Below are 13955 nucleotides of genomic sequence, written 5' to 3'. Positions count from 1 at the left end.
TACATTAAACTCTTTGAGGTTCACTTCTGCTTTGGAACCTCTTGACTGAGAACCTTCACAGGTTCATGTTATTCCTTCTGAAATCACCAGTGCCCACGTACCTCTTACACCTTGTATTCTTGTACTCACTCATGGTTCACATGACGGTTTCTTCTGTATATTTCTTAACTTATGTTCTATTTATTCCTTGTTTCTAGCATTTTATCCCTGGGCTGCTACTTGTCTCATTTGCTTTGGGTGATAGCCTTTAGTAGTTATGTTGATTGTTTGATGTGTAACGAATTTTTAAAAATTATTTTAAAAATAAATTTTCTATCACATATTGACATAGATTAAGCTCCATTTAGTATATTTTGAATACTATTGTAAACCTTTATAATTGTTCAGATTCAGAGTGAGCTAAAATAATATAGATATTTATGTAGTTACATTTTTAGAATAGTTTTAATAAAAGTTTATATTCGTTTAAAAAATATTCTAATATAATGTAATGGATTATCATTGGATCAGCAGTGTAGTTTGTTACTGTGTAAGTTTGAAACATTTAAATCTTCTAGGTAGCTATCATCATTAATATTATATTTTACCTTTTTTTCAATTTTTAATTTGTAGGGAATTCTTGCCCTCTCCATTTTAATAAGGTTATTTTCATTTTCTATCCCAGGTTTAGAAGGTAAATCCTGTGATATTATTTAATATTTAGTAAAATGTAACTTGAATTTGTCACTCTTGTAATAATTTTGGTATTTAGCATTTTCCACAGTTATATTGTCTGAAAATATTAATTTGTTTGTGTTTTTCCTGTTTTACAGTGAAGAGGTCTGTATTTTATCAGCATCTGGCACAGCGGCTGTACTGAACCCTCGATTTCTGCAGGATGGCACCATGGAGGGCTGTTTGGAACAGAGGTTGTCATGGCATCCTGCCTTATTTTCTGTAATAGCAGAGAAGGGAGAGATTGTCTCTTTTTTTTTTTTTTTTTTTTTTTTTTTCCCTTCAGAGCGAGGATAGTTCTCTGTAAGGGTGGCTTATAGTGGTATAGTGTAGAAATTGGGACTCAGCACCTTACTGATGTTTAACTAACCTGTGCTAACAGGTAAGTATGGGATTCTGCACTGTATTGCACACATTATTTCTGCTATCATGGTAAGTGACACATATGACCACTATTTTAGTTGACTCTTGCACTGCTGTGACCAACATATCTGGTGAGAACAACACAGAGGAGGAAAGTTTAGTTTTTCTTATGGTTTCAGACGTTCAGCCCATGGTCAACAGAGCCCATACCTCAGGGTAGAAGGGGAGGCAGAATCATGGTGGAGGGGAGTGGTGGCAGAGGAAAGCAGTACAGAACATGTTATTCAGAAAGCAGAGAGAGAGAGAGCTGCATTCACCAAGAACAAAATATAAACCCCAAGGTCATGCCTCCAGTGACCAACTTTCATACCTGCCTGCCTACAGATACTACCCAGTTAATCCATATCAGGGGATTAATCCGCTGATTAGTTTACAACTTTCAAATATAATAATTTCACCTTGAACATTCTTACAATGTCTCATACATGAGCTTTTGGAGGATATGACATATCCAAACTGTAACAACTACCAGTTGAGGAATTTTTTGACTTTGTTATAATATAGAAATGATTTATTTTACTTGACTTTTCCTTTCTTTCACCTTATCACCTTTTCTGTTTTCAAAAACAGAAAAAGGTCATGAAATGATATTCAAAAAGAAGGTTCTTATTTCACAAAATAAATCACTGTATTGTATAAAATTATATATAAAAAGTTCATGGAAAGTGACTTTGGTATTTGTAAAACAGAAAGTGAAAGCATTGGGTAAAATGTGACTTAGTTAATTATTTAGTCCCTTTAAAGTTTTGTTAGTTTCTGTAATTGTCAGTGTTTTTCATAAACAGACAAAACCATCAATTGTATGTATAAACACACATATATTCTTTTTTAAGCATATATATGCACATAAGGTATTAATTTGATATCAGTCTATCTGAATAAAATACATTTTTATTATGCTTAATGCCACAATATACATGTCTACTTTCTCCCCCTGTATTAATATATTAGTCAAAAATTAAGGAAGGCAGTAAAAATAATTCTATATTTGGTCAAATTTAGTATAAATTGGTAAGTCTGAATATAACAAAGAAATATATTTTAACTCTAGGCAAAAGAGAACTGTGGTGAGATCTTTATTTGTCCAAATTAAGTGGATATTGACCAGTCTGTATTCCAGAGCCTCCAAAGTTATAAATTTGAAATATATTAAGCAATTATAATATTCTGTTGAGAAAACTGCCTTCACTAGTAAATTTTCTCAGTCCTGCAATATAGTTCTTAACACATTAGTAGATTTAATTCTTTGTGTGTGATTGTGTTGGGGATTGAACCCAGGGCCTTGAACACGATAGGCAAGCTACATTCAGCTACCACTGAGCTAAATACCTGCCCAGCTAGATTTCACTCTTAAGTAGCTAGAAGCCTAATTTAATAAATGATTTTTTCCAATTCTTGGATTTTTTCTGTTTCGCGGCTTGGGTAGATGTAATAAATTTTCCAATATGGTAGTTCAGGACAACAGATGCCATCTCTAGTTGATAAAAACAAAACATCTTTTTTCTGGCTATAAAATTATTAGTGTTTTCAAAAAAATATATTTTAAAGAATGTAGGAGAATAGAAAGCAAATTTCAAATGCTTTCATAAATTTTAATGCTTTTGTTCTTAGCCCTTACGATGATGCACCACTTATGTTCACTTTGTGTGAAGCGTTTAGTTAAACATTGTTCTGGTTTGCCCCTTCCTAACATGGGCTTTGGGTTCAAACTGAAATTCAAAGAGGAGGTCTGCTCATTACTATTAAGTGTGACTTACCAAGTTAATATCCTGGGTTGATTTCAAGTGAAGAGGAACTAGTATTTGCTGCCGTCTGCTAGGTGTTATATTGGGTTTGGGATATATATTTAGCTGTAGTTTTCTTAATTTTCAGAAAAACCTACAAACATTTCTAGGTAGGTATTCCAGTTTTACAAAGGAGGCTCTGAGAGGTTAAGTAACCTGTTGAGGGTCACACAGTTCACTCAGATCTGTCTTGACTTCCCTCTTATTTCTAATATATGAGAATGATGTTTCTACAGTAGAAAAATAATAAGTAGGAGTAATGTAATGTGATTTAGAGGGTTATGATGAATATTCAGTGAAAAAAATGTATATAAGAAATCCGTAGAATGCCTGTCTTCTAGTATATAGTGAGTTTTCTTCCTCCCGTTTTTAATTTGCTTGCCAAATTTCAACTTCTAGTGGGCTGCCTTAGGTTAAAGATATCTAGACACATCTTTTCAGAGCTCTAGAAGATGTGGCTATTGGAAAGTTTGGGGTTCTCCATGGAGCTTTACTCTGTTTCTGTTCTCATTTTGATTTCCTCAAATTTAGTGACTGAAAACATGTTTCATTATTCTACAATAAATTCACAAACAGACATTTTACAGTGAATGGGGAGGTGTGGATAGTTCGCTTGTGGTTTATTTATGATTTGTATGTCATTTATGATATTAGTGTTTGGTTTATCAGAAGTATAATAATAGTCATTGGAAATTAGAAATCTTAAAAGTTTACCTATTTTTAACTTACCTGTTTTTCTTTGTAAAATGCATTTACAAAGAAAACCAGGTATTTTTTAAAAACAACTTAATTAACAAATAAGTTAATTGTAAAATGTTCTTTCTCTCTTAGAAATTTTTTTTGTTTACATTTGTCAGTCATTAGGAAAATATCACCCTTATTGTCCATCCATCTGTTTTTATATAGTATCTTTGGAACAATAGTGGTATTGTGAAGCTGGTAAGTCATCAAAAAAAATTGGTACAAAATGGTTTTCTATTTTAAAGGCACTCTCATCAGAACGATGTATGGTTCTGATCTTATGGTTATTTGTAATTCTTACCAGTCATAGTTTTATTCTTACTATTCTTACTATTGTGGTAGAAGTTGTGTAATTTGTACAGAAGTACTATATATGTAATATTTGTTTTTGAAAAACGTCATAGATTTTCAAGAGTGCCTTTTTTACTTTTGGTATGTGTTCTGGGAACTGAAAAATTAATTCTTTCTTTCTTCATTTTTCTTAATGTATTTATTTAGGCTTGAAGAAAATTTGCCTGCCGGCTGTGGATTTTGCCATATACCATATGATGAATTAAATATGCCATTTCCAGCTCATCTCACATACTGCTGTAACTGTAGGAAACAAAAAGTTCCTGATGTTCTCTTTACAACTATAGACCTCCCAACAGATGCAATAGTTATTGGAAAAGGTTGTCTTATTCAAGCAAGGTGTGTTTGTAAACACAGTATTTGTTGTCCCTAAAAAATTATCAGGCATAGAGTTAGAAATATTTATTGTTTCCTGCCTGTTTGATCCTGGATAGGCTGTGCAATTCTATTGGAACCTTGTATTTTATTCCATGTACGTTAGGAGAAAAAAATATCTCTGTGTAAAACTCAAACAAGTTTATGTGCAAAAGGAGTTTTTAAATACTTAAATGCTGTACAAATGTTCATTATGGTTATTATTAATCTCCTTATAAGCTAGGGATGTGACTTAGCATAGACTGCTTAAATTACATTATATATATGTTTTAGTTTGCTTTTTTGCCACTGTGATCAAAAGAACTGTCAAAAACAATTTTAAAGGAGAAAAAGTTTATTTGGGGTTCACATTTTCAGAGGTTTTAGTCCACAGAAGGCTGACATGGCTGACATCCTGGTGGAGGGCATTCAGGAGGAAAGCAACTCAGAACATGACAACCAGGAAGCAGAGAGAGTGGGACAAAATGTAAACCCAGAGACAGGCTCCCAGTGATCCATCTCCTTTAGCAACACCCTACCTGCCTGTAGTCACTGCCCAGTTAATCCAATCAGTGAATTAATTCACCGATTAGGTTTAGCTCTCATAGCCTAATGATTTCACCTCTGAAGATTCTTGCATTGTCTAGTACTTGAGCATTTGAAAGATATCTCATATCTAAACCATGACAATGTACATTGTGGAAATTGACCTTTTCTTTTAAAAAACAGTGCTATGTAGTGCTTCTTTTACTACTTCACTTAACTGTTGAGAGTTGCTTTTGCTTCCAAAAATGCACTGAAGTAGGAAATTCTAAATTGTGACACACATACAGCAAACAGTTGTAACTGTCTAGGTCCTTACCAACTGTAAGGTTACCAAGTCCTTTGGGCATTTCTGTTCTCATCTTAACTTTGATATCTCATCAGTTAGTGATACAGTTGGTCATTTTCTCCTTTTTGAAATTTTTTTTACTTAACATGTCACACATTCTGTTTTTTTTCCTACCATTCTATATAGTCTTCAGTATCTTTATGACTCCTCCTTTTGTGATTTTTGAGAGCCATGGATTTGGCCCCTCGTCAATTTGTAAATCTATATGCTATCTGTCCATGACTCCTAAATTTATAACTCTAAATAACATTATTCTGTTCTTCAGATCTATGTACCTGTTTACTTCGTATCCCATCTTGATATATCAGAGACATCTCATACTTGTTCCAAGTACAACTGCTGATTTTCTTATCTTTTCATTTTGGCCTTTTCTTTTTGAATAAAAAACTACCTTTCTCTACCCAATTTTCCATGTCAAATCTGGTCTTGGATATTGTCCTATTTCTCAGCCTCTCCACATCAAAGTCATTACAAAGTCATGTTGAATTTTCTTCTGAAATATGTTCCTAAATCATTTACTTTATTCCCTTTTTTAAGTTCGGACCTTCCACTTGGAATTGTTTTTCTTTTACCTGAAGTATTTATCCTTTAGTATTTCTTTTAATGTGTCTGTTGGTGATGAACTATCTCTTTTGTTTGTCTGAAAAATGTGTTTATTTTACTTTTATATTTAAAACATATTTGGGGCTGGCAGTTATTTTTTTTTTAGTTCATTGAAGATAACTTTTTATTACTGCCTTCTGACTTTTTTATTGCTGCCATTGAAAAATAATATATTTTTCTCTTGTCCCTTTGAAGGTAGCCTTTATGGTCCATAATAAATGCTCAAGTAACTTTTGTGTTCTTTTAGTGATTAAAATAATTTTTCCCTTTGCTTTCCATCTATCATCATATGGTATATGATCTATCATCATAGGAAATATTAGACTTTATTTTGTCTAGTGATTTGATCAATATTATTTCATTTAGACATTTTGAAATTTTTCATTTCTGTTTACTGAAATAGGACTTTTAGTGAGTTTACATAGTAACAAAAATGGCAGAAAATATTATTGATATAATTTAATAAGCCTATTTGGAACAAGTAAATGTTTTTATTAAGTACACTTTTAGAAAGTTCTAAAATTTTTGACATTTCTTAAGATAGTATCAAGGATACTGTCCACTGACTGAATTTTTATTCTTTACAGGTTATGTCGCTTAAAAAAGAAAGCACAGGCAGAAGCAAATGCTACAGCTATCAGTAATCTTTTGCCATTTATGGAATATGAAGTACATACTCAGCTAATGAATAAACTAAAACTCAAAGGAATGAATGCTTTGTTTGGACTAAGAATTCAGATCACAGTGGGTGAAAATATGTTGATGGGCTTAGCAGTAAGTTTAGAAACTTTTGGTTGGTTTTGTGATTTCTGTTGTAGTAAATTCTGTTTTATGTAATTCGGTCTTTTAAAAAAAATCTTAGTTGAAGAAACTAACATGAAGACCTGTGAGAGTCGGGGACATTTTAGGAAGTGAAGACTCTGGGGATAGGCTTTCACATATTTTAAGGGACTGTGACCATAACTTTAGTAATTAAATGTCTGAAAATTATCATTTGTAACTTTTAAGTAAGTTGACCATTATGGATCCAGATTTTATTATTGTTTACAAATTACTAAAACAGAGTTTTTACCTCTTGGCAATGTTGATATCTGTGCAGGGTAACTCCTTCTTGCTGAGTGCTGTCTTCTTTATTATAGATGTTAAGCACCATCCCTAACTCTACTCACTGGATGCTAATGGCACCCTTCTAGTTCTGATAACCAAAAATGTTTGCAGACATTGCTAAATGTTTTCCTGCCTACTGTTAGAGAAATGAGTTTCATCATAAATGTGTACCTATGGCCAACAGTGAAATGTGTAATAAAATATTTGTGAATTATCTTTTTTCCCCGTGCAGGGGGTTGAACTCAGGGCCTTGTACATTCTAGGCAAACCCTGTACCACTGAACTACCCTTCAGTCTTTTAACTTTTTATTGTGAGATAGAGTTTTAATAAGTTGCCCAGGGTGGTCTCAAACTTGTGATCTTCCTGTCTCACTTCCCAGTTAGCTTGGATTTCAGGTGTGCACCATCATGCCTAGCAAAATATGTGTGTTCTTAAGTGCCAGTAAAATGTGAGACTGAGTAAAACTCTATCTCCACTTCATGTTCACCTTGCCTTGTGAGAAAATGAGTTCTGTCTGGAAAGATGTCAGTGGAGAAAGTTAGTGGTGCTTTTATAAAATAGTAAGGGACCTAGAGAAGTAGGGGTTTGCAAAACATAAGGATCATTTGGAATCTAATCAGTATTTTTGGAAATCCTTTTACATTCTTGATACTTTGCCAGCCAGGATTTTTTTCTGTCACTGGCAGTTTTCAAATTGGAATTCTCTTGCCATCTTAAAGACATGCATAGATGTTTAATTTTAAGAACTTTATGGAACTTGGAATTTTTTTGAGTATATCTTTGTAGATAAAATGCCAAATTGCTTACTATTTCATGTGTCTTTTCTGTAAGATTTAATACATAAATTTTTGTATATAGGGGACAATTGTATTATAATGATAAACTGATTATCATTTTTTTAGCAAGAGAAACTTGTAATAATGAAGTTAATCTGGTTTATGTTAAGATATTCGATACTTAGATTAAGTGGAGAAAAGTGTTTAATTCAGAGTTCTAAAAATTTGCATGCTTGATGAGAACATAACAATTAAGTAATTTGGGCTAAATACAAGACTAACAATTGATGAGTACTGTGGGAACTAAAACCTGGGTTCAAATTTAAAGGTTTAAAAACTAATGGCCAACTACACCAAATATTTCTGATGGTTGAGTCCTATGGAACCAGTTTATAACCCTGGTATAATTTTAAGGTTGACTCACATGCTGCTTTTCTGATTCATAATCACCTTTTCCTTCTTGATCACTAAGTGACACTGGTTTCAGCTGTTTGATATTTTGTTCTTTGTGCTGTTTTTATATTTTCTCTAATTAAATCTCAAGATCTCAAGAGTAGCTTCTGTAATAGCTAATATTCTTATGAGTGTCTATTAGGTGTCTGGCCCTGTGCTAGACTGGAAGGAATGTAGTACTGCCTTCACTTTACAAGAGGAAAGTACAAATGCTGTGATAAGTTGAGACTACAATGAGTTATGGCATGTGTGCTGGAACTGGACTGCAAACACAGTCCAGTCTGGTTCTACAATCTGTGGTTCTCAACCATTCAAGACCATTGCCTCATTAATGAATGGAGCCAAGAAAGCTGCTGTGGTTTCGTGCAGCACAGTAGGGGTTCTGTGGTTGAACATCAGATATTGGGTTTGGGTGATGTATGCTAGTGAACAAATCAAGAGAGAGCACATCTGAGATCAGTTTTGTCTGCTCAGACTTCATTGTAGAGTGTCATGTCCCTTTTAGGATGGATTTTGACAGAATTGACAATTGATTACCTAATAATAATTAAAAATTAAAAATTCATAAATATTCAAAGTTAAAAGAATTGTCTTCCCTTCCCATTGTGCCCCTTTGATGTTAACAATTTGCTGTTTTTACCTTTTTTAAAATATTTTTTTAGTTGTCAATTGACCTTTATTTTCTTTATTTATATGCAGTGCTGAGAATCAAACCCAATACCTCACACATGCTAGGCAAGCACTCTATCACTGAGCTATACTTTTTAATTTTTTGCTCTGCTTATGGTAGCATAAATATGAACACATGTAAATTTTATCTTGTTTTATATTTCCCTTAGTAGTTTTCCATTACTAATAGTTTGTGTTAACTATTTCAGTCAGAACTTAATAGTTATTTAATTAAATATTTTAAATAAATTTACATTAAGTAAAAAAAAAAATTGTGGCAGGCTGGGGAGATAGCTCAGCTGGTAGAGTGCTTGCCTTGCAAGCACAAGGCCCTGAGTTTGATCCCCAGTACCGCAAAAAAAAAAAAAAAAAAAAAAAAAAAAAAAATTGTGGCAATTATGGTGATGTGATGAAAATTTCTTGGGTTTTGCGGTGAGAAATACTTGGATTCAAATTTATTGAATATGGTCTTGACTAAGTTCAATATCCTGGGCTTCAGTTTTTTTTCCTACCTTGCAAAACTTTCCCTTTTACTTTGCCACAATTAAAAATTGTCTACTCATTCATGAAAAACATTTATAGCAACTTCGTTATTTATTTGCTGTTTTTCTTTTTTATTGAAGCTTATTTTTTAGACTTACAAGGTAAAAACTTTAAAAATACTGTTGCATATGCATTGAAAAGTAAATTTCCTCTTTCACACTGTAAGTCTCCCATTCACCCAAGATCCTCCCTGGAGTAAACTACCTCCTATTACCAGTTAGACTTTAGCATGCCCATCTAGAGATGTCCTTGTGTGTATACTGATGCTTTGTTGTCTTTTCCTACAGAGCAAAGATCACACTCCTAAATATGAAAACTTAAAAGACCATAATTCTTTATATATTTTATCTGATTATTTCCCTATTTTGTAAGTCTGCCACAGGTGTATATTTAGCAGCTTTACCAACACCTGGTGGTATTCAGATTGCTGGGAAGACTCCTAATGATGGTTCATATGAACAGCATATCTCTCATATGCAAAAGAAGATAAATGACACAATTGCCAAGAACAAAGAATTATATGAAATCAATCCTCCAGTAAGTAAAACAATTCTACATTGTGAATACACTGCTTATTGTTAGGTCATCTTATTTTAGATATAAAGGATTTTCTTTTCATTGATTAGGTTAGGGTTTTTTTTGTTTTTTTGTTTTGTTTTTTTCTTTGAGAGGGATTGGGCAGTGGGGATTTGGGGTCTCACCTTGTTGCCCATGCTCGTCTTCAATTCCTGGGCTCAAGTGATCCTTCTGCCTCAAATTCCTGAGCAGCTGGGACTACAGGTGTGTGCTACCGTGCCTGACTTAGATTAGCTCTCTTTGTTACTTGTTCTTTCACTTCCCTTAACATTTTACACAGATGTTTCCTTTTTGAGAAGTCCTACATTGACTACTCTGTTTAAAATGCAGTACTTCCTGTCATCCTTCTCTGTTTTATTATTTTCTATAACTCTTTTCTGTGTTTGTAGGTGACTTATGACACACACATGCAGGCAAGTTTTAAATTTTGCTGTTATAACCAGGGGAATGAAGCTCCGTCAGGGCTGTATGTCTTATACCTAAAAATGTTCTTTGTAGTAGCTTCTCAATAAATATTTGGTTTTTGATTAAATACATATGATCATAAATGCTCTTTATTTTAGTAAAAAGAAAAATTGTTTATGTATGGTACAAGTGGAAAAGGAGAGTATTTTAGTTACAGCTTCTTTTTTACAATTTGTCAGTTATTTTCACAGTCCATTTTCTTGCCAGTTTTGCAGTAGGTATCAAAGTGCTTCTTCCTCTACAGATGCCTTGTCATCAGTGTGAATTGAAAGAAAGATGTGTTGGAGTTAGAATGAAACTCTTCTTATGAGTCTCTAACATGAAATACTTCCACAAAGGGAATATTTTGGATTGCAAAATGGACCACACATTTTTTGAGGTCTTCTACAATAGAGCATCTGAATTCTAACTTCAGACAAATAGCTTTTGTCTTATTAGATTAACAAAGTTGTGAAGTTGAGAAGAATTTTAAAGCTAATGCCTAGAGCTGTGCTGTTCAGTGTGGTAGCCACTGGGGCACTTGTGTAATGAGTCTGAATGAGATCTGCTCCAGGTGTGGAGTACACACTGAATTTTGTAGTCTTTATATGAAAAAGAATGTAAAATATCTCATGAATGTTTTTGTATTGATTACATGTTGAAAATTTAATATTTTGGATATTTAATATTTGGATATATCAAGTTAAAATCTTTTATTAAAATTGATTTCATCTGCTTTTTTTTACTTTATTGTGTGACTTGCTTTATATTTCTGTTGGGCAACATTGATGTAGAGCTTCTTTAAGTTGAATCAAAATGTTGATGTGTTAATATACTAATACTTGAAAAATAACCTTTGTAAAAGTTCTCATACTCTATCTTAATGAATAATAGCTGTACGTTTTTCTTTTGTAAGTGTATTTTGCTATTTGAACATCTATTTGTAGTGTTTATGCCAGTTGGGGAGAATGCTTTATGAAGCTACATGTTAGAACTCCATTTATTTTTTTTTCATTTATTAGTTCTAATGATATAAATTGAACTCTTTTACTCAACAGTGCTTATCACTTTTTAAAATCCATTCTGACCTGCCATAAAAGAAAGGCTCTTCCTCCATTGTGTTTCTGTTATACCATAATGTCTGCAAGTCATACTGCCTATTACATATAATTGTCTGTCTTTCTTTAGTATAATATATAGTTAGCCTTCTATAGGCATGCTCTAGTATCTATGGAATCAGCTAACCTTGAATCAAAAATATTTGAAAAAACAATTGCATCTATACTGAAAATATACAGCTTTTATCTTCTTTTTATTCCCTAAACAACACAGTATAACAACTATTTACATAACTTTTACATTATACTAGTTATTATAAATAATTTAGACATAATTTAAGGTATATGGGAGGGGCTGGAGTTGTTGCTTAGTGATAGAGCATCTGCTTATCATGCCCAAGGCCCTGGGTGCAGTCACCAGCGCTGCAAAGGATAGAGAGAGAAAATGAATGAATGGACACAGAAGGATATTGTAGGTTATATGTAAATATTGTGCCATTTTATATAGGGACTTGAACATCCACAGATTGTAATTAAACTTTGAGGAGTCCTAGAACCAATTCCCTAAAGATACTGAGGATTAATGATGTAAGCCCCTCGAAGATAGAGATGTATTTAGAGTGTGAATTAAGTTACTTTATTCAGTAAGTACTTATTTAATTGTTCGTATGTGTCACACAGCTTATATTTTGGAAAGAGGGTAAATCTATCACAATTTTTAAAAAATTTCAGCAAATATGGATTTCATATGTTGAGGATGACTATATTTCCATAAAAGGATTCATCAATTTGTGAATCTTCTAATATGTCTTTATTTCAGAGACACTAATCACATTATAATCCTTTGGACTAACATCACAGTTGTTTCACAAAGCTAGTATACAAAATTAATTACTAGGCCACTATATACATCAGAGTTTTCTCTTTTTAATTTTGTACAACAACCAGTGTAAGCCCACCCTGAAAATGTGGGTAGTGCACCTTTTCTCTCAGTAAGATAACCCCAGATGTGATAATCATTCTATTTTTTTCTTAAAATGTTTCTAATGTTAAGCTGTAGGTACCACTTAATCAAACTTTAAAATAATATAAGGCATCAAAATAAAATATAAAACTTTTAGAATAATAGTATTAGGGATGAAACCTTAATATGAATCTTAAATATATTAAGTAGTAGACAGTTATATTTATCAGGTCAGTGATGTAGTGAACAGAGATATAACAATTCTCAGCTACTATGATATCATAAAAAGAAATGTGGTATCTGATGAGAAGAACATTGCACTGAGAAAAGAAAAACCACTGTTTTAGACAGTCTTTACCTAGTCTTCAAAGAGTCAAATTTCTTCACCCTGAACTGCAGTGGCTTCTTTTCACGTGTACGTGTGATACTGGGGATTGAACCTAGGGGCACTCTACCTCTGAGCACCACTTCCTGCCCTTTTACGTTTTATTTTGAGATAGAATTTCCAGGGCTAGCTTCAAACTTGGGATCCTCCCGTCTCAGCCTTCCAAGTCTCTGGTATTATACAAAGGCATGTGCCATCAGGTCTCGCTCTTTCTTATTTTGTAGTCATTATGTTGTGCATCCCATCAAATTTATATAGGGCAGGTTAATGTAAAATGTGATTAAAATAAATTGATGTGAAAGTACTCCATAGATTATTATGTTATGAAACAGCAGTGATCATCTTTTTTTTTTAATTATTTTTAAAAAATTTTTATTGTAAACAAATGGGATACATCTTGTTTCTCTGTTTGTACATGAAGTAGAGGCCTACCATTTGTGTAATCGTACATTTACCTAGGGTAATAGTTTTTGATTCATTCTGTTATTTTTTTCCTTCCCCCCACCACTCCACCCCTCTTTTAGTGGTCATCTTTTATCTAAAGTATGCACTAGCAGTGAATATTTAAAATCCTGCTTTTGAAAAACTTTTACTTAAAATTTCCTTGATTTTGTAAGACAGCTCTGGTATATCAGTAATAGGCTTGTGCTCACAAATTCACATTTTTTTTTTTTTTTATTATTCTTTGTGTCCAACAGTGATTTACAATCTTTAGTTAGCTCAGATCATTGACTCTTGTAATAGGGGAAATCTCACTAATCCATATGAGATTTCACCATACACTGACTTATTATCATTATTATAGCTATTAGAGTTTATTTAGCTCAATAAGTTACACAGCAAATATATGCATAATATGTGTGTGTATATGTATCTGTTCACATATTCATGTTTTTCATACTTTACGTTTTACTCCATGGACCTTTGAAAATTACCTCTGGGTAAAAAAGTATTTGAAAGATTAGTAACTATTTTGGGAAGTAGATCTTTGAATTTTTATGGCTAATTAAGACTTTAAAATGCTTAGTCAGGAGTGATAGATTTCTGAGCTTATTATAATGTCTGTCTATACACTAGATGTCAGTTTTGCCTTGTCTCAGTGACAGTTGTATGTTTC

General features: G+C 32.8%; 1 protein-coding gene across 23 annotated transcripts in view; it reads left to right on the top strand.

Annotated features, from left to right (window-relative positions):
* C2CD5 (C2 calcium dependent domain containing 5) overlaps nucleotides 1-13955 on the top strand; it is a 97514-nt gene that overhangs the window by 59793 nt on the left and 23766 nt on the right. For all 23 annotated transcript variants that reach the window (XM_079141470.1, XM_079141473.1, XM_079141460.1 and 20 more), the window contains 4 exons: nucleotides 813-908; nucleotides 4161-4352; nucleotides 6450-6636; nucleotides 9784-9948. In XM_079141470.1, coding sequence (XP_078997596.1) covers nucleotides 813-908; nucleotides 4161-4352; nucleotides 6450-6636; nucleotides 9784-9948 — 640 coding nt within the window. The remainder of the gene's footprint in view (nucleotides 1-812; nucleotides 909-4160; nucleotides 4353-6449; nucleotides 6637-9783; nucleotides 9949-13955) is intronic.

Source organism: Sciurus vulgaris (assembly GCF_902686455.1).
Source record: "Sciurus vulgaris genome assembly, chromosome: 5".
Taxonomy (NCBI): Eukaryota; Metazoa; Chordata; class Mammalia; order Rodentia; family Sciuridae; genus Sciurus; species Sciurus vulgaris.
The sequence above is the reverse complement of the archived record's forward strand: the minus strand, read 5'-3'. Positions and strand labels throughout refer to the sequence as shown.